This window comes from Mauremys reevesii, linkage group 22, assembly GCF_016161935.1.
Source record: "Mauremys reevesii isolate NIE-2019 linkage group 22, ASM1616193v1, whole genome shotgun sequence".
NCBI classification, from domain to species: domain Eukaryota; kingdom Metazoa; phylum Chordata; order Testudines; family Geoemydidae; genus Mauremys; species Mauremys reevesii.
The window spans coordinates 14,409,727-14,427,652 of NC_052644.1; the positions used below are offsets into that span (position 1 = coordinate 14,409,727).

General features: G+C 49.3%; 1 protein-coding gene across 1 annotated transcript; it reads left to right on the plus strand.

The window, feature by feature from the left end:
• Window positions 1–8,695: 8,695 nt before the first annotated feature.
• Window positions 8,696–16,977, plus strand: LOC120388849. Its single transcript, XM_039510941.1, has 4 exons — window positions 8,696–8,825; window positions 9,482–9,775; window positions 10,725–10,769; window positions 16,781–16,977. The coding sequence occupies exons 1-4, from the start codon at window positions 8,696–8,698 to the stop codon at window positions 16,975–16,977; spliced, it is 666 nt and encodes a 221-aa protein (XP_039366875.1).
• The last annotated feature ends 949 nt before the right edge of the window (window positions 16,978–17,926 follow it).

The window sequence follows — 17,926 nt, forward strand, 5'->3', positions numbered from 1 at the left end:
CGTTATTAACATGAACTATAATCGTATAGATCATTGTTGCAACCACTGTTAGATATTTGTAGCAAATATTGTACAAAGGTTGTCGAGTGAGGTGTCTATGGAAAGGTTATGATTTGCTGGTTATGATTATGCTCTCTGTATGCATGTATCATTTTTGTATTTGAAGTTATAATTATTGGCTATGTACTTGTATCTTAATATGTTTGATTCTAAGTAGCACCAGTGAAGCATTTGGCCAGTTTATCGAGAAGAGACTCTTCAGATTAAGTGTCCAGTCAAGAAACACTTACCTGACAATGGATCTTGGGAGACTCCAATACACTTGAGAAATCTTCCTGGAAACGTACAAGGTAGCATGTGAGCAATGGCTGCTCTCCCCATAAAGAACTGAGTCCTGCATGGACATGCGATTTGCCCATATGTCTCCAAACTCCATCATGCTGCTGTGATTTTCTACAGTAAGAACAAAGGGGTGTCCTGCCACATGGTAGAGGATATAAAAGGCCCTGGAACCCCTCCATTTTGTCTTCAATCCTGCTTCTTACCTCTGGAGGAACTTTGCTATACTGAAGCTCTGAACAAAGGACTGAATGACCCATCCAAGCTGTGGATGTTCTCTAGAGACTTGATTTGAACCTGCAGTTAATTCCATCACTGCTACAAGCCTGAACCAAGAACTTTGTCATTGCTGTATGTAATTGATTCCATTTAACCAATTTTAGCTCTCATCTGTATTTCTTTCTTTTTATGAATAAACCTTTAGATTTTAGATACTAAAGGGTTGGCAATGGCATGATTTGTGGGTAAGAACTAACTGGTATATTGACCTGGGTCTGTGGCTTGGTCCTTTCAGGTTGGGAGAACCCTTTTTTTTTTCTTCTTTTACTGGGGTATTGGTTTTCATAACCATTCATCCCCATAAGGAGTGGTGCTGGTGTTGATACTGGCAAACTGCCTAAGGAAATTGCACGTATGATTTCTGGTTAGTCAGTGGGGTAAAACCGAAGTCCTCTCTTTGGCTGGTTTGGTTTGCCTCCTTAGTGAAGGAAGCCCAGCCTTGAGCTGTGACTGCCCTGCTCTACGCAATTTGTCCTGAATTGATACTCTCAGTAGTGTCCTGCCAGAGGCTGCCTTGTTACACTGGCGTCAGCTGGGACCAGGCTCCCAAGGCTCAGCCTGTTCCCACCATTAAAGGGGGGAGGGCCGTGATGAGGAGGGTTTGTGGGAGGCGGGAGCTTTGGGTGAATAGCCCCAAGTCACTGGAGCCCTGGGCTGTGGGCTCAGCTCTGATGTAGCATTGTCAGCCCTAGAGCTTAGAGCCCATCACCAAGGGGGCCTGGACATGGGGATTGGGTGCCCCAAGTGAAAGTGCCACTGTGAGGGAGCGGCAGAGGGGGATGGGGCCCAGCTCCCCTAATGCCTGGGTACTGGATGGCATCCACAGCATATGGACACAAGATGCGATGGCTGAGAGCTCCTCAGGCGACACAGGGTCACAGCCGCCTTCCCAGCAGGTGACTCCCAGCACCCGTGCAGGGCACGGCTCACACACTAGGGCAGGTATATGAGCACTGCCTGGTCCCGCTCTGCATGGAGAAGGAGATGCCCTTTCTCACCTTCTCTGGACCCAGATTCAGGAGCCCAGCAATGCAGATGGGCACCTCACACGACTGACGGAGTGCCCAAGGGAGTGAAGTGCCTAACTCCCATTGGCTGCCAACAGGAGTCAGGTGCCTGGCCTGCCTAGGAGCTCTAGTGAATCCCACTAGACCCCTGGCTGCAGCACTAGGTGCCTAAATACCTTTGTCAGCCTGGCTCCTTGTGCAAATAGAGGCAGCATGGCCTAGTGGTCAGAGCATTGGCCTGGGACTCAGGAGATCTGACTCCTGTTCCTGGACCTGCCCTCCTGGGTGACCTTGAGCCAGTGATGTCCCCACCATCCCGTTTCTCAGTTTCCCCATCTCATAGGCTCATAGACTTTAAGGTCAGAAGGGACCATTATGATCATCTAGTCTGACCTCCTGCACAATGCAGGCCACAGAATCTCACCCACCCCGTCCTGTAACAAACCCCTAACCTATGTCTGAGTTATTGAAGTCCTAAAATTGTGGTTTAAAGACCTCAAGCTGCAGAGAATCCTCCAGCAAGTGACCCGCGCCCCATGCTGCAGAGGAAGGCGAAAAATCTCCAGGGCCTCTGCCAATCTGTCCTGGAGGAAAATTCCTTCCCGACTCCAGATATAGCGATCAGCTAATCCCTGAGCATGTGGGCAAGACTCACCAGCCAGCACCCAGGAGAGAATTCTCTGTAGTAACTCAGATCCCAACCCATCTAACATCCCATCACAGACCACTGGGCATACTTACCTGCTAATAACCAAAGATCAATTAATTGCCAAAATTAGGCTACCCCATCATACCATCCCCTCCATAAACTTATCAAGCGTAGTCTTGAAGCCAGATATGTCTTTTGCCCCCACTACTCCTCTTGGAAGGCAGTTCCAGAACTTCACTCCTCTAATAGAAACCTTCATCTGATTTCAAGTCTAAACTTCCTAATGTCCATTTTATATCCATTTGTTCTCATGTCCACATTGGTACTGAGCTTAAATAATTCCCCTCCCTCCATTGTTGGAGTCATTAGGCATAAATCTAGGTAACTAGGTAACTTGGGAGGGTGGAAGACCACAAGTGTCAATGAAGCCTTTCTGCACTAGGCCTGAATGAACCAAAGTTATTCCATGTCTAATCAAAGCCCGTCCATGTTTGAACTTTAATCAACCTAACAGGCCAGCAACAGAGAATGGAATGTGTAACAGCTAGTTATCAGTTGCAACACCTGTACCAGAAGGTAATAATGAGGACTGCTATAATGAGGCCTGCTTGCTCCTGGCTAAGGGGCAAAATAACAGATAAAAGAAAGTAAGACAAGATAACGGTTCACAGAAGAGTTACTAACGAGCTAGACTGGTTGCCGCCAAGTATGACTTAACTGCTTAAAGTAATTGCAACTGCAATGAAAGGTGCGGAGAGAGGGGGAGTGGGGGGGGGAATAGAAGAGGCTTAGTTAAAGTTATGTATAAAAAGAGAAAAGCTGCCTGAAGTTGTGTGCTTGATTTGAGACGTGTCTGTCTCCTAGCATCCCGCTTTGAGATCTCAAATAAACATTGTCTGCTTCTCCACCTTGGTGTGTTTATTGGAGCAAAGCACACCGGGCAACGAACCCCGCTGTTGCTGTCCTCAGGCACTCTGTGCCGGCAACACCGTGACATTTATCCCTCTGCCATATTTATAAAGAGCAATCATATCTCCTCTCAGCCTTCTTTTGGTTATGCTAAACAAGTCTTCTTTCATAAAACAGGTTTTCCATTCCTCAGATTATCCTAGTAGCCCTACTCTGTACTTGTTCCAGTTTGAATTCATCCTTCTTAAACATGGGAGACCAGAACTGCACACAATATTCCAGATGAGGTCTCACCAGCGCCTTGTATAACGGTACTAACACCTCCTTATCTTTACTAGAAATACCTCACCTGATAAATCTCACGACCGCATTAGTTTTTTTCATGGCCATATCATATTGGAGGCTCATAGTCATTCTGTGATCAACCAATACTCCGAGGTCCTTCTCCTCCTCTATTACTTCCAACTGATGCGTCCCTAATTTATAACCAAAATTCTTGTTATTAATCCCCAAATGCATGACCTTGCACTTTTCACTATTACATTTCATCCTATTACTATTACTGCAGTTTACAAGGTCATCCAGATCTTCCTGTATTCCAGTCCTTCTCTGTATTAGCAATACCTCCCAGCTTTGTGTCATCTGCAAACTTTATTAGCACAGTCCCACTTTTTGTGCTACTTTTATCCCTAAGCTCCTCATTAGCCTCATTAAAGACTGAGGTAAAGTATTTGTTTAGATATTGGATAATGCATAGATTATCCTTAAACTCCACTCCATCCTCAGTGTTTAGCGGTCCCACTTCTTCTTTCTTTGTTTTCTTCTTATTTATATGGCTACAAAACCTTTTACTATTGGCTTTAATTCCCTTTGCAAGATCCAACTCTACATGGCTTTTAGCCTTTCTCACTTTATCCCTACATGTTCTGACCTCAATAAGGTAGCTTTCCTTGCTAATCCCACCCATCTTCCACTCCTTGTAGGCTTTCTGCTTTTTCGTAATCACCTCTCTGAGATGCTTGCTCATCCAGCTTGGTCTACAATTCCTGCCTATAAATTTCCCTCCCTTTCTTGGGATGCAGGGTTCTGATAGTTTCTGCAACTTTGACTTGAAGTAATTCCAGGCCTCCTCTGCCTTTAGATACACAAATACTTCAGTCCAATCCACTTCCCTAACTAATTTCCTTAATTCTTTAAAGTCAGCCCTTTTGAAATAAAAAACTCTAGTCCCAGATCTATTTTTGTTTATCCTTCCATCTAGTTTAAACTGAATTAGCTCATGATCACTCAAACCAATATTGTCCCCTACAACCATTTCTTCTATGAGGTCTTCACTACTCACCAAAATCAAATCAAAATGGCATCTCCTTTTGTTGGTTCAGCAACTACTTGGTGAAGGAATCCATCAGCTATCGTATCCAGGAAAATCTGAGCCCTATTATTATTACTAGCACTTGTCCTCCAGTCTATATCTGGGAAATTAAAGTCTCCCATGATCACACAATTCCCATGAGTGTTTATTCATAAAAAGCATTAAAGAGATTGCTATCCATATTCAAATCAGATCCCAATGGTCTGTAGCACACCCCAAGCACTATCTCAGGGGAGGCTCTAGTAGCTTTCTTTGCCAAGGTGATTTTTGCCCAGACAGACTCTGTCTTATCCATTCCATCACTTCTTATTTCTTTACAGTCTACCTCATCATTGATATACAATGCTACTCCACCACCTTTGCCTTTACTTCTGTCTTTCCTAAACAGCACATACCCTTCAATACCCGTACTCCAGTCATGACAACTATTCCACCATGTTTCTGTTATCCCTATAATATCTGGTTTCACTTCCTGCACCAGTAGCTCTAGTTCCTCCATTTTGTTACCTAGGCTCCTCGCATTAGTGTTCAAACATCTTAATTTTTGCCATTTGGCTTCACTGACATTCTTTATCCGATTAGGCACAGTCATTCTACCACCAGTATCACCAATTAGACTGATATCTACATGACCCTTCCTCCTTATGTCCATTCTCATACCCACGGCCGTATCCTTTCTTCTGTCGTTTTCTTCCCTCTCTATGTTAAATTCTGGCGTGGAGATTACCCGGACATCTCCCAACCATCTCCCCCAAATTCCTAGTTTAAAGCTCTCTTAATCAGTTGGGCGAGCTTCCATCCTAGAAGTCTATTTCCCTCCCTACTCAGGTGAAGTCCATCTTGAGAGAACAGTCCTCTGTCCATGAATGCTTCCCAGTGGCTGTACATCCCAAAGCCCTCCTTATAGCACCACTGCCTGAGCCATCTGTTGATCATCATAATCTTGTCACACCTTTGTTGCCCTTCTCTCGGAACAGGCAGAATCCTGCTAAAGATCACCTGAGCCTCGATTTCCTTAAGTGTCTTCCCCAGTCTGGCATAGTCTCCCTTGATACATTCCAGTGAGAATCTAGCCGTATCGTTCATTCCCACATGAAGGACAATCAACGGATTCTTTCCCGTTCCCGTTAGGATCCTCTTCAGCCTCAGGTCCACATTCCGTCTCTTAGCACCCAGCAGACAGCACACCCTTCTGTTCTCCGGATCAGCTCTAGTTACAGGCCTTTCTGTTCTTCTCAGTAAGGAGTCCCCAGTCACATAGACCTGCCTTTTCCTGGTGATGGTGCGATTCTCTGGTCTATCCCCTGTTCCCTCTGGCTGCAAGTCCTCTAGATTCCTATTGTCCCTTGCAATCCTTCACAACTTATCCCATATCCTCCTGGGGCTCATATTTGGTGTTGTTATCTCCACTGACTCTTCCTCTCATCCTATAGGACTAGCTGCTCTTCTTTTTTTCCTTGCCCTCTCAATTTCAGTGACCCTTCTTCATTTTCCAATTCCACAAACCTGTTCCTGAGCTCTATTTCTCCTTCACTAGCCTGTCTTTTCCTCTGCCTGGTTCTCTTAGTCACATGCTTCCACTCTCCACTTTCCTCACCCAGAATTCTTTAGTCCTGCTTCCATCTGCAAGTCTGAGCTTTTCCCTTCAGCCTCCTCATGCCTTTGCTCCATCATCTGCTCGAATCCCCTTCTAAACTCAGCCAGAGTTTCCACCTGCATCTCCAGTCCTCCGATCTTTTCTTCCATCAGCTCTATCAGGCGGCACTTCATGCAGATGAAACTCTTTTCAGGTATCCCCTCCAGGATCATGTACATGCTGCAGCTTCCACATCCAGTCATCCTCATTGTGTCTTTCACTGCTGCCTCTGTATCTGTCATAGCCTTCCCACCTAAAACCGGTAAGTCTGGGAAATGCAAACCAAAACACCCCCACCCACAGCAAAACAACCCCCCCAACGGGAACCAAAACCCTGGAAGAATACCACCCACTCTCTTCACTAACCTGTATATTCCTCTGCCTAGCTTTCTTAGTCTTCCCATCAAACTCCTCTTGCAAACTCCCACTGAAACTCCCCCGTTTACAGCTCTGTTTGCTGGCTTCTGTCCCACTGCAGCTGTCTGTTTCCCTCAGGCATAAAGCACTTTCACATCTCTGGATGAGCGAGGTATGATTATTGTGAAACCGTTCAGCCAGGCTAGGCCTGTGCTCCCTCTGTTACTAAATCAGGGGAGGGCTTTTACTGATGTATTTGGCGTGCCTTTAATTCTCATTCTTTCAGCCCTAAATAAAGATGCTGTGGCCGGAGTGTGGGGGTGGTATATGGGACAGGAAATAGGGAGCGGTGATGCTCAGACATGAGGACAGGACGGGGCAGAGCAGAAAGGGGCTGGAACTTAGCCTCAGCCATACGGTCCTGCAGGGGACTCAGAGCAGCGACAGCATCTGGGTTCACAGCCCAGCCCTGAGGGGCTGGCGGAGACTCCGAGCAGGGAGAGGGGCCTTCTGCCCTGAGCCCTGAGGGGGCAGCCTGGAGCCCGAGGAGGGGTGGGGGGTGAGATTGTGCTCTCCCCTCGATGTAAGGAGCAGAAGGGGCAGGAGTCACTGCAGATTATCCCCTCCTGACCCCATCAAGAGCAGAAGTCACTGGACCCTGATCCAGACCCCCAACTGTCCCGATGATCCTGTCTCTGTGCCTCTTGCTGCCCGGTGAGTATCTGGGACCCCTGTGGTAATTCATAGCAGGTTGGGAGAAAACAGAACTGAGTGCAGCCCCTGGCCCAGACTGTCGGCAAATTCCCTTTAGTGGCAGGGAGGGTTGTGCTGTTGCAGTGTTCGAGGGAGTGGGACTGTCCCAAATCAGCACAGGACCAGCACTTGGTGCTGGGGATGGGCCGGGACTAGCAGTCAGCCCAGACTGGGGTTACAGTCACAGCTTCACAGAGTTTAAGGCCAGTAAGGATCATTCACCCATCCAGTCTGACCCCCGATAGCCCAGAGCAGAGAACTTCCCCCAGCTCTCCTGCACTGAGCCCACTCACTTGCGTTTGACTAAAGCATCCCTCAGAAAGGCCTCCGGCCTGGCTGTGACTACCCCACTTCCCTGGGGAGCTGGTGCTGGGGGTTAATCCCCCGCACGGGGAGAAACTGCTGCCTCCTTTCTCACTGGAGTTTGCCCAGACTCAGCGTCCAGCCCTTGGATCTGGTTCTGCCTGGCTCTGCTGCACTGAGGAGCCCGTCAGCACCTGGAGTTTCTTCCCTGGAAGGAGTTTCGTCACTGTGACCAGCCTATCTGTCTAAGCAGCTCTACACACAGAGCTCCCCAGGCCTGTCCTGGGGGGCCTCTTCTCCAGCCCTTGCACTGTTTTTCTGGTTGGAAAAGCACCTGCTGCACTTTTCCAACAGCCTTTTAATCTGGGACCCCCCCAGAACCAGGCACAGGATCCAGGATTGGACTCACCAAGGCTGTATGCTGAGGGAAATCCCCTCTCTGGTCCTGTTCCCTGCTCCCCCTCCTTACACAGTCCAGGAGCACAGCAGCCCTGCTGCCCCCATGGTGCCTGGGAGCTTATGTTGAGTTACTTGTCCCCTGGGACCCTAAATCCTTCCCCTGGTCCCTGCTGTCCCGGCCCAGGCTGTAGGTCTGGCTGGTGTCCATTGTTGGGAGCTGTGACCTGGCATTTCACTGTATTCAAACACTTAGCATGGCACTGGGCCCAGCTCCCCACACCGAGACATGGAGTCAAGACGGGCTGGGCTCGGAGGAAGATGCTCATGGGTTGTCAGCTCAGCCTGGAGGCAGAGAGAGCAGGGAGGGCCATTGCCATTGGAGGGTAGGGGATTATTGGGGTCCAGCCCCAGGGCTCCCTGTTACCGAGGGGCCAGAAACACTGACCTGGGATCCACTCTGGGCTTCGGTTCTGGATTCCCCCAGAATTCAGAGTCCTGGGTCTGGGGCTCAGGGTCAGACTCGTTATTGGGCCGAGCCCAAGTCACACAGCCTGGATCCAAGCCCAGAGCTGTGTTTCAGGAAGGGACCCAGAGGCCAGGACTCTGCACAGTTCATGGCACAATCTCAGGGAGCAGGTGGGGGTGCATCTGGTGGGATGGGTGGGGCAGAAACCAGGACTTGTGCTCATGGGATGCGCAGAGATTCCACCAAACATTCAGGGCGTCTCACAGCAGGGGAAAGTCTAGCCGGTCACCGAACACACGTCACCTTTCTGTTCCCAGCGCTGAGTCCCAGCAGCCAGGAGATCTGCTCAGCGCCTGGTGAGTCCATCTGTCTGTCTGTCCCCAACCTACCCAGGGCCTTTACCCCTCCTCTCCAGGGCATCCAGCCACCACCCCTTAGGCTGTTCCCTGCTCAGTGTGATGCCAGCGGCAATGGCACAGGAAGGTGGGCTGGGATGTGTGGGATCTGAGCAGGGTGAGGTCTGCTGACCCCGCTCCCTGCCCCGCTGCCTGTCAGCTCTGCTATGACCCAGGCCTGGTGTGACATGTGGGTGAGAGAGTCACGTCTACAACCCATCCCACCTCTGGGGCACTGGCCCTGGGAAGCAAACAGCTTTGACCCCAAGGGATTCACCTTCACATGGCACTGGCTCCCAGCCCCTAACCTCACTCCCGGCCATACTGCCCCAGCTGAGTCAGCGGGATGCCAGCACCAGGGCCCCTTGTTCTAGGAAAGTGCGCAGCGCCAGACAATGGGAACCCAGCCCAGCGAGCCCTTAGGCTCTTACACAACCCAAATTAACCCACTTTATAAAGTTTCCAGTCACCAGAGAGAGCTCGTCCCCCCATTGGGCCAGCTGGGCTGGAATCAGAGCCTCCATCTGAGACATGGCACAGACCCACCCGCCATTTACCTCCTGCCCCATCGACAGCGCTGGGCACCACTGACAGCTCTGACCCATTCCCCTTCCTAGGCACTCTCCGGGGCCCCATCCTCTCCTTGAACCAGACGTCTGCCCGGCCAGGGGACTCCGTGCAGCTCCAGTGCTCCGTGTTCTTCAAGGTCCCGGCCACCCGCATCACCTTCTGTAAGGATGGGGAGGAGGTTTCATCCCAGAAGGGTTTGGAGAAGAAGGCCGTCTACAACTATCACTATGCAGTGTCCAGGGGCAGCTCAGGGAATTACTCCTGCGGATACGAAATCAAGGACAGTGACAACCAGGTGACCAGATCCCTGCTCAGCCCTTCCCAGCACCTCAGTGTCACTGGTAAGGGGTGTGTGTGTGTGTGGGTGTGGGTGTGTCCCATCTCATGCCTCCCCAGCAACTCAGCATCATGGGAAAGAGCGGTGAATGGCACAGTGAGAACAATTACATGAAAAACCCCTGAAAATCCAAATACTGAAATTCATCCATTTTCAAAACCTGAAATCAAAATTTTCTAATAAAAGATCTTTGTTCAAAATTTGTCACGGGGAACAGCTCCCCCTCTCCCAACCCCTTCCCCGTGTTTCACCCATCTCAGCTCAGACGGCTCAGCCCTGGCAGCTGGGAGATGGCAACATCCTAGAAATGTTGGGCTGAGAACAACTGATCACCATCCTCTTTATAACAGCCCTGGCACCTCAACATATCTGGAGACTGTTATCAGGTTTCCCCTCAGGCTTCTTTTCTCAAGACTAAACATGCCCAGTGTTTTTAACCTTTCCTCCTAGGTCAGGTTTTCTAAACCTTGCATCATTTTTGTTGCTCTTCTTTGGTTACCCTCTCCAATTTGTCCACAACTTTCCTAAATGCGACAAAGAGTCCTGTGGCACCTTATAGACTAACAGGCATATTGGAGCATGAGCTTTCATGGGTGAATACCCACTTCGTCAGTCGCTTTTTACAGATCCAGACTAACATGGCTACTCCTCTGATACTTAACTTTCCTAAAGTGTCACACCCAGAACTGGACCCTGTGCTCCAGCCGAGGCCTCACCAGTGCTGAGTAGAGCAGGACAATGGCCTCCCGTGTCTTACATACAACGTTAGCTCTTTTCACACCTACCTCGCACTGCTGACTCAGATTCAGTGTGTGACCCACTCGAACCCCAGGCCCCTTTCAGCAGCACGGCCACCAGCCAGGTATTGCCCATGGTGTAGCTGTGCTAGGGCAGCGTATGGGCCTGGAGTGGGGCCATGCTCTGCTCTGATCTCTTGTGTATTTATTGCCTAGGTGATGACTCCAGCAGCAGCGATGTCGGGGGTTCCTCCCCACAAGGTAAATGCTTCTGAATCGTTTCTTTATTCTGGGGGCTCTATTTAGAGAAAGGTGGGTCCTGGGCTGGGCAATCCCCAGTCTGAGTGTGATCGCCATGACTATAGATGTAGAGGAAACACACAATAGGCTCACCCAGTGTGGAGCTTTCTTTCCCTGTAGCTCTACCAGGCTATAACCAGCATTGCTGAGCCTGGAAATGTCTTTGCAGGGCAGGAAAATGGCTCATTGAAAGGAAGAAACCCAAACCCTTCTGATGGGCAAATTTCATCTGGAGTTCACTGACCCCCTCTGCTAAACCTGCAGTCATTGATTTATTTCCTCCCTCTCCACTCAGAAGGCACCAGATGCATTATCACGCCTGGACTCACAAGTTCTTTCTCGCCATATAATTAGATGTATGCTCTGTGCTCCCGTCTTGGAACAAAGATGTCACAAACAGCATATGGGGGACGTCATTCACGAATCTCAGCTCAGCACCAGTACCTGGAGCAACCGAGCCCAAGGAATTGACCTTAGCACAGCCCCAGTATGGCTGTTTGCCCCAGCTGCCCCCAAAGCATATGTGTCAGCAAACCAAGACATACACAACAGTATGTCTGCAAAGGCTGTGTGGCAAGGAAAAGATGGAGTCAGACTTCGTGTAACAGCACCACCTAGTGACTCCTGTCAGAGCAATACTAATGATATATGGAATCATAGAACTGGAAGGGACCTCGAGAGGTCATCTAGTCCAGTCCCCTGCATTAAGGCAGCACCAGCACCATCTAAACCATTCCTGACAGGTGTTTGTCTAACTTGCTCTTAAAAATCTCCAATGATGGAGATTCCACAACCTTCTTAGACAAGTTATTCCAGTGGTTGACCACCCTTTTTCCTAATGTCCAACCTAAACCTCCCTTGCTGCAATTTAAGCCTGCTGCTTCTTGTCCTATCACCAGAGGTTAAGGAGAATAATGTTTCTCCCTCCTTCTTGTAACAACCTTTTAGGTACTTGAAAAGTGTTGTCATGTCCCCTCTCAATCTTCTCTTTTCCAGACTAAACAAACCCAATTCTTTCAATCTTTCCTCATGGGTCATGTTTTCTAGACCTTTAATAATTTTTGTTGCTCTTCTCTTGACTTTCTCCAATTTGTCCACATCTTTCCTGAAATGTAGTGCCCAGAACTGGACACAATACTCCAATTGAGGCCTAATCACCACAGAGTAGAGTGGAAGAACTACTTCTTGTGTCTTGCTTACAACACTCCTGTTAATACATCCTTTTTTTTTGCAACAGTGTTACACTGTTGACTCATTTTTAGCTTGTGGTCCACTATGACCCTGTGATGGGGTCTGCTTACCCTGCATTAGCCCAGACAGGGTTAAGCCCCAGGTATTGACAGTGGAAGTCCCACCTCCCTGGCAGGGGTGGGTCTAGGCATTTCGCCACCCCAAGCATGGCAGGCAGGCTGCGTTTGGCGGCTTGCCTGTGGAGGGTCCGCTGGTCCCGCAGCTTCGGCAGACCTCCCGCAGCCATGCCTGCGGGAGGTCTGCTGAAGCTGCGGGACCAGCGGACCCTCCACAGGCAAGCTGCCGAATGCAGCCTGCCTGCCGCCCTCACGGCGCCGGCAGAGCGCCCCACGCGGCTTGCCGCCCCAAGCACACACTTGGCATGCTGGGGCCTGGAGCTACCCCTGCTCCCTGGCAAGACTGGGCGTGCTCCAAGTGCTTTAGTAGTATAAAGGGAGGGAGACCAGCTCATTCTGGGCTGGAGGCTGCAGGGGAAGACCTACCTGGGAAGCTCCTGTGGAGGGCCAGCCACAGCCTCTGACTGCTCCGGGAATTGAAGCCATCCATGACCCACCTGCACCCCGGCGACTGGAGGAAGCCCTGGAGACAACTGGACCTGCCAGACACAGAGGACTCGATGTCTCATGGGAAACCCCAACACAGACTCTGGTAGGAAGTGACCCAGGGAGGGTGACGGAGTGGTACCTCCCGCCTGGAGAAACTCAGCCTGTTTCAGTAGGACCCCCTCGCTGAGTCAGTGGCAAGCTGCTACGCAACTGTTAGGGCCATGGGTCGGGGCCTGGTGGAGTCGGATGGGCCCAGTCCCCCCTACTGGGGCTGCCACCCCCCCAATGCTATAGACTCCGGCCACTAGGCCACTCTATCCTGTGCCAAAGGGCTACTTTATGGACTCTGGCCATTAGGCCCCACTGCCCTGTAGCAAAGGGTGGCTCTATAGACTCTGGCCATTAGGCCACACTACCCTGCACCTAAGGGTGGCACTATAGACTCTGGCCACTAGGCCATGCTGCCCTGCAGCAAAAGGGGGTTCTAAAGACTTTGGCCACTAGACCATGCGGCCCTGCACTGAAGGGCTGCTTTATGGACTGTGACTGATAGCCCACGCTGCCCTGACCCTAGGGGTGTGGACTGTCACAGACCCCTAGATCCCTGTCCGCAGTAATCCTTCCTAGGCAGTCATTTCCCATTTTTTATGTGTGCAACTGATTGTTCCTTCCGAAGTGGAATACTTTGCAATTGTCCTTATTGAATTTCATCTTATTTACCTCAGACCATTTCTCCAGTTTCTCCAGATAATTTTGAATTTTCCTCTCCTCCAAAGCACTTGCAACCCCTCCCTGCTTGATATCATCCGCAAACTTTATAAGTGGACTCTCTATGCCATCATCTAAATTGTTGATGAAGACATTGAAAAGAACTGGACCCATAACCTATCCCTGCAGAACCCCACTCGTTATGCACTTCCAGCATGACTGTGAGCCACTGATAACTTCTCTCTGGGAATGGTTTTCCAACCAGTTATGCACCCACCTTATAGTAGCTCCATCTAGGTTGTATTTCCCTAGTTTCTTAATGAGAAGGTAATGCAAGACTGTATCAAATGCCTTACTAAAGTCCAGATATACCACATCTTCCCCGCATCCACTAGGCTTGTTATCCTGTCAAAGCAGCAAAGAATCCTGTGGCACCTTATAGACTAACAGACGTTTTGGAGCATGAGTTTTCGTGGGTGAATATGCATTCGACGAAGTGGATATTCACCCACGAAAGCTCATGCTCCAAAACATCTGTTAGTCTATAAGGTGCCACAGGACTCTTTGCTGCTTTTACAGATCCTGACTAACATGGCTACCCCTCTGATACTATCCTGTCAAAGAAAGCTATCAGGTTGGTTTGACATGATTTGTTCTTGACAAATCAATGCTGACTATCACTTATCACCTTATTATCTTCTAGATGTTTGCAAATGGATTCCTTAATGGTTTGCTCCATTATCTTTCCTGGTACAGAAGTTAAGCTGACTGGTCTGTAATTGCCTGGGGTACCCTTATTTCACTTTTTATAAATAGGCACCATATGTGCTCTTTTCTAGTATTCTTAAATCTACCCAGTCTTCCATGACTTTTCAAAGATAATAGCTAATGGCTCAGATATCTCCTCAGTCAGCTCCTTGAGTATTCTAGGATGCATTTAATTACGCCCTGGTGACCTGAAGCCACCTAACTTGTTTAAGTAATTTTTAACTTGTTCTTTCCCTATTTTAGCTTCTGAACCTACCCCATTTTTACTGGCACTCACTAGGTTAGACATCCAAATGCCACCAAACTTGTTGGTGAAAACAGAAACAAAGAAGTCATTAAGCACCTGCCATTTCCACATTTTCTTTTATTGTTTTTCCCTCTTCATTGAGTAACGGGGCTACTCTGTCCTTGGTCTTCCTCTTGCTTCTAATGTATTTGTAGAATGTTTTCTTGTTACCATTTATGTGTGTAGCTAGTTTGCGCTCGTTTTGTGCCTTGGCCTTTCTAATTTTGCCCCTACATGCACGTGTTATTTGTTTATATTCATCCTTTGTAATTTGACCTTGTTTCCACTTTTTGTATGACTCTATCTTGATTTTTAGATCATTGAAAATCTCCTGGTTAAGCCAAGGAAGTCTCTTGCCATACAGCCGACCTTTCCTATGCAGTGGGACAGTTTGCTCTTGGGTCCTTTGAAAAGTTGCCAATTGTCTTCAATACATTCCAAGGACTTGTTGGATAATCTGTGCCCTGCTGTGTTATTTTCCCAACAGATGTCTGAGTAGTTGAAGTCCCCCATCACCACCAAGCATAGGTGCCAACTTTCCCCAGCGCTGGTGGGTGCTCGTGCCCCCCTGCCCCTGGTCCCGCCCGACTCCACCCTTCCCCACTCCTGCCCCTCAACATCTTCCCCAAAGACCCTGCCTCAACTCCTCCCCCTCCCTGCCCCTATTGGATCCCTTCCCCAAATCGCCGCCCCAGCCCCGCCTCTTCCACAAGCGCACCACGTTCCCCCTCCTCCCGCTCCCTCCCAGTGCTTGCCGCAGAAAACAGCTGTTTAGTGGTGCAAGCGCTGGGAGCTAGGGGGGAAAAGCAGGCACGTGGCATGCTCAGGGGAGGAGGTGGAGGCGGAGCAGAGGCGGAGGTGACCTGGGACAGGGAGGTGGGGCGGGGAGCTGACAGCGGGTGCAGCCCCAGAGCACCCACAGAGTTAGTGCTTATGCCAGCAAGTCCTGTGCTTTGGATGATTTTGTTAGTTGTTTAAAAAAAAGCCTCATCCACCTCTTCTTCCTGGTTAGGTGATCTGTAGTAGACCCCTACCTTGATATCACACTGATTTTTTACTCCTTTTATCCTTAACCAGAGACTTTCAACAGGTCTGTCTCCTATTTCCATCTCAACCTCAGTCCAAGTGTCTACATTCTTAAATTAAAAGGCAACACCTCCTCTCTTTCCCCCTGCATGTCCTTCCTGAGAAAGTTGTACCCTTCTGTACCAATAGCCCACCAAGTCTCTGTGATGCCAACTATGTCATAGTTGTGCCTCCATACCATGAGGGAACACAGCATTTCTGTCTGAGAAATTCGGACCTTTCATGTTTTATTTTTATTCTGAATCAGAAGAAGGTCAAAATCTCAGATTTTTCAGGGAACAGAAATTCAGCGACATCCAAGTGACCTTTTTGAAATCTTTTCATTTTCAAGAAACAGCATTTTCTGCAGAAAACTGCTCTACTGGGTATTTTGAGACATGCTCTGTTCACATCTCTACACACCATACAGATCTCTGGCCTGACATAGGAAACCTCTGACCATGTGCTCCAGTCCAGCCCTATCCAGGACAGCATCGTCTATGTATGTGCTTATCTTTAAGCACCTGCTAAAGTCCCACTGATGGAACTAAAGTGGTTGTGTGAAGTTAAGTTTCATATCTGGGCACTGTCCTGAATAGTGATGCTTCCCTGAAGCAGGGCAGTTCCCCCACGGATGCTTCCTGCCTTTCCTGCCTTTTGTGACCAAAACTATTTCACTTAAAACTTGTGATGGGAAATTTCAACGATTTGACAAAAAATATTCATGAAACGCAAAAAACATTTTCTTTTGGTCTTATTTTGACTTGACAGTTTCCTTTTTCAGAACAAAAATGAGACAAAGTGTCAGTTAGAAACACAGATACTTTTTCTTTGTTTCTTTTCAAAGGGACATTTTCCTTCCATTTCTAGATTTTGAAAACCAAAGTGAAACAAAACTGTCAGTTCAAAACAAAACCAAATGTTCTTTCATTTCAAAATTATTTTTGTGGATAGACTAAGAGGGTCCAGGCCCGTGCACTGTTTGGGGGAAAGATTTTGATTTCAGTTAAACTGTTTTTGGATTTTAAAAAAGTTTCGCAAAAAATTGGTGGAAAAACTTCAATGAACTTTATTTACAAAGAACAGACAGTAATGGTGCCCTGCAGGTAACTGTGGGGTGGGCTTCCAGGTATGTTCATGGGCAGTGCTGGGCAAAAGGAGGAGCCTCCTCACGAGTCTCAGTCACAGGCCTCCCATCAGGGGAACGTGCCCCCCTGCAGCATGATCCACCCTTAGATCTAGGCCTCTGGGAGCTCACAAGGGGTCCCCGTTACTCAGGAGCTGCTCTGTGTTTAGTGCTGGCACTGCAGTCCCACACTGCTGTCACCATGTCCCTTTCCATGTTGCAGGACCGGCCATGTCCCTCATCATCTGGGCTGCCCGCTGTGCCCTGGTCCTGCTGCTCCTGGTGTCTGCGCCCGTCATCACCTTCGTGCTGGAGAAATGGGGCTTGCCTGAGTTTGCGGGTCTGGAGGAGACTCGTGTGGGGGGCGAGGGGGACGGGTATCAGTATTGTGCGGAGGAGGTAATGAGGGATCCCCATTGACTAGCTGTGAGCAGGGGAAATACCAGTGCCCAGCTCTGAGTAGGGTGTTAAGACACCATTGGTCAGTGCTGCACAATAGGCCCCTGCGGTAACTGTCTTTGCCCAGGTAACTCGTGCAGCCTCCTTCAGTCCCCCTCCCTTTCCCTGCCAGGGACGCTCTCAGTCACTCTGCCCCACAGCCTGCAGCCCTCTGCTCACTCCCAGCCAGGCCAGGGCCACACCGAGCTCTGTCAGAGCTTAGACCTGCCATGAACTGTCCCAGCCAGACAGCCCAGCCCAGCTCCTTCCTTCTGTACAAATAATCCCTGCTGCAGAAAGGCTGCATGAGTAGGTGGTAAGGCTGGGCTCATGGTTAAGGCACCAGGGTGATGCTTCTGGGAGACTGGGATTCGAGTCCCAGCTCTGCTACAGACACCTTGGGCCTGTCACTTCATCTCTCTGTGCCTCAGCCCCCATCTGTGAAATGGGGATAATAATCCTGCTTTGTCTAAGGGGAGAATTTTCAAAGCCTTTAAGGGATTTAGGAGCACAAGTGTATGCCTGTTGCCTTGTGCTCCTAAATCCCTCAAGTGCTTCTGAAAATCCCCCCACCTTAGATTGGGAACTCTTCTGGGCAGGAGCTGTCCAGGAAAACTGGTCAAGTTACCCTGCAGACCATCCCTTAGTGTCTGCAGCACCCGGTGCAAAGGGGCTCTGACCTTGGCTGGGGTCTCTGGAGGGTCCTGTTATATAAATAATAAGCAAAATGCAGCTGGGGCTCAGTGGCCAGGTGCTGGATGAGGAGCCAAGGAACGAGGTCTCTGTTCCTGCTTTGATATTCCGTACCCGAGCTGGGTATTCGACTGTCTCCAGTGGAGCCTTGCGATTCTGATTTCAGACTGGGAGTGTAACCCACACACCTAACAGGGAGATATCTCTGTAAAAGATCTAAAGCAAAGCAGGGAGAGAA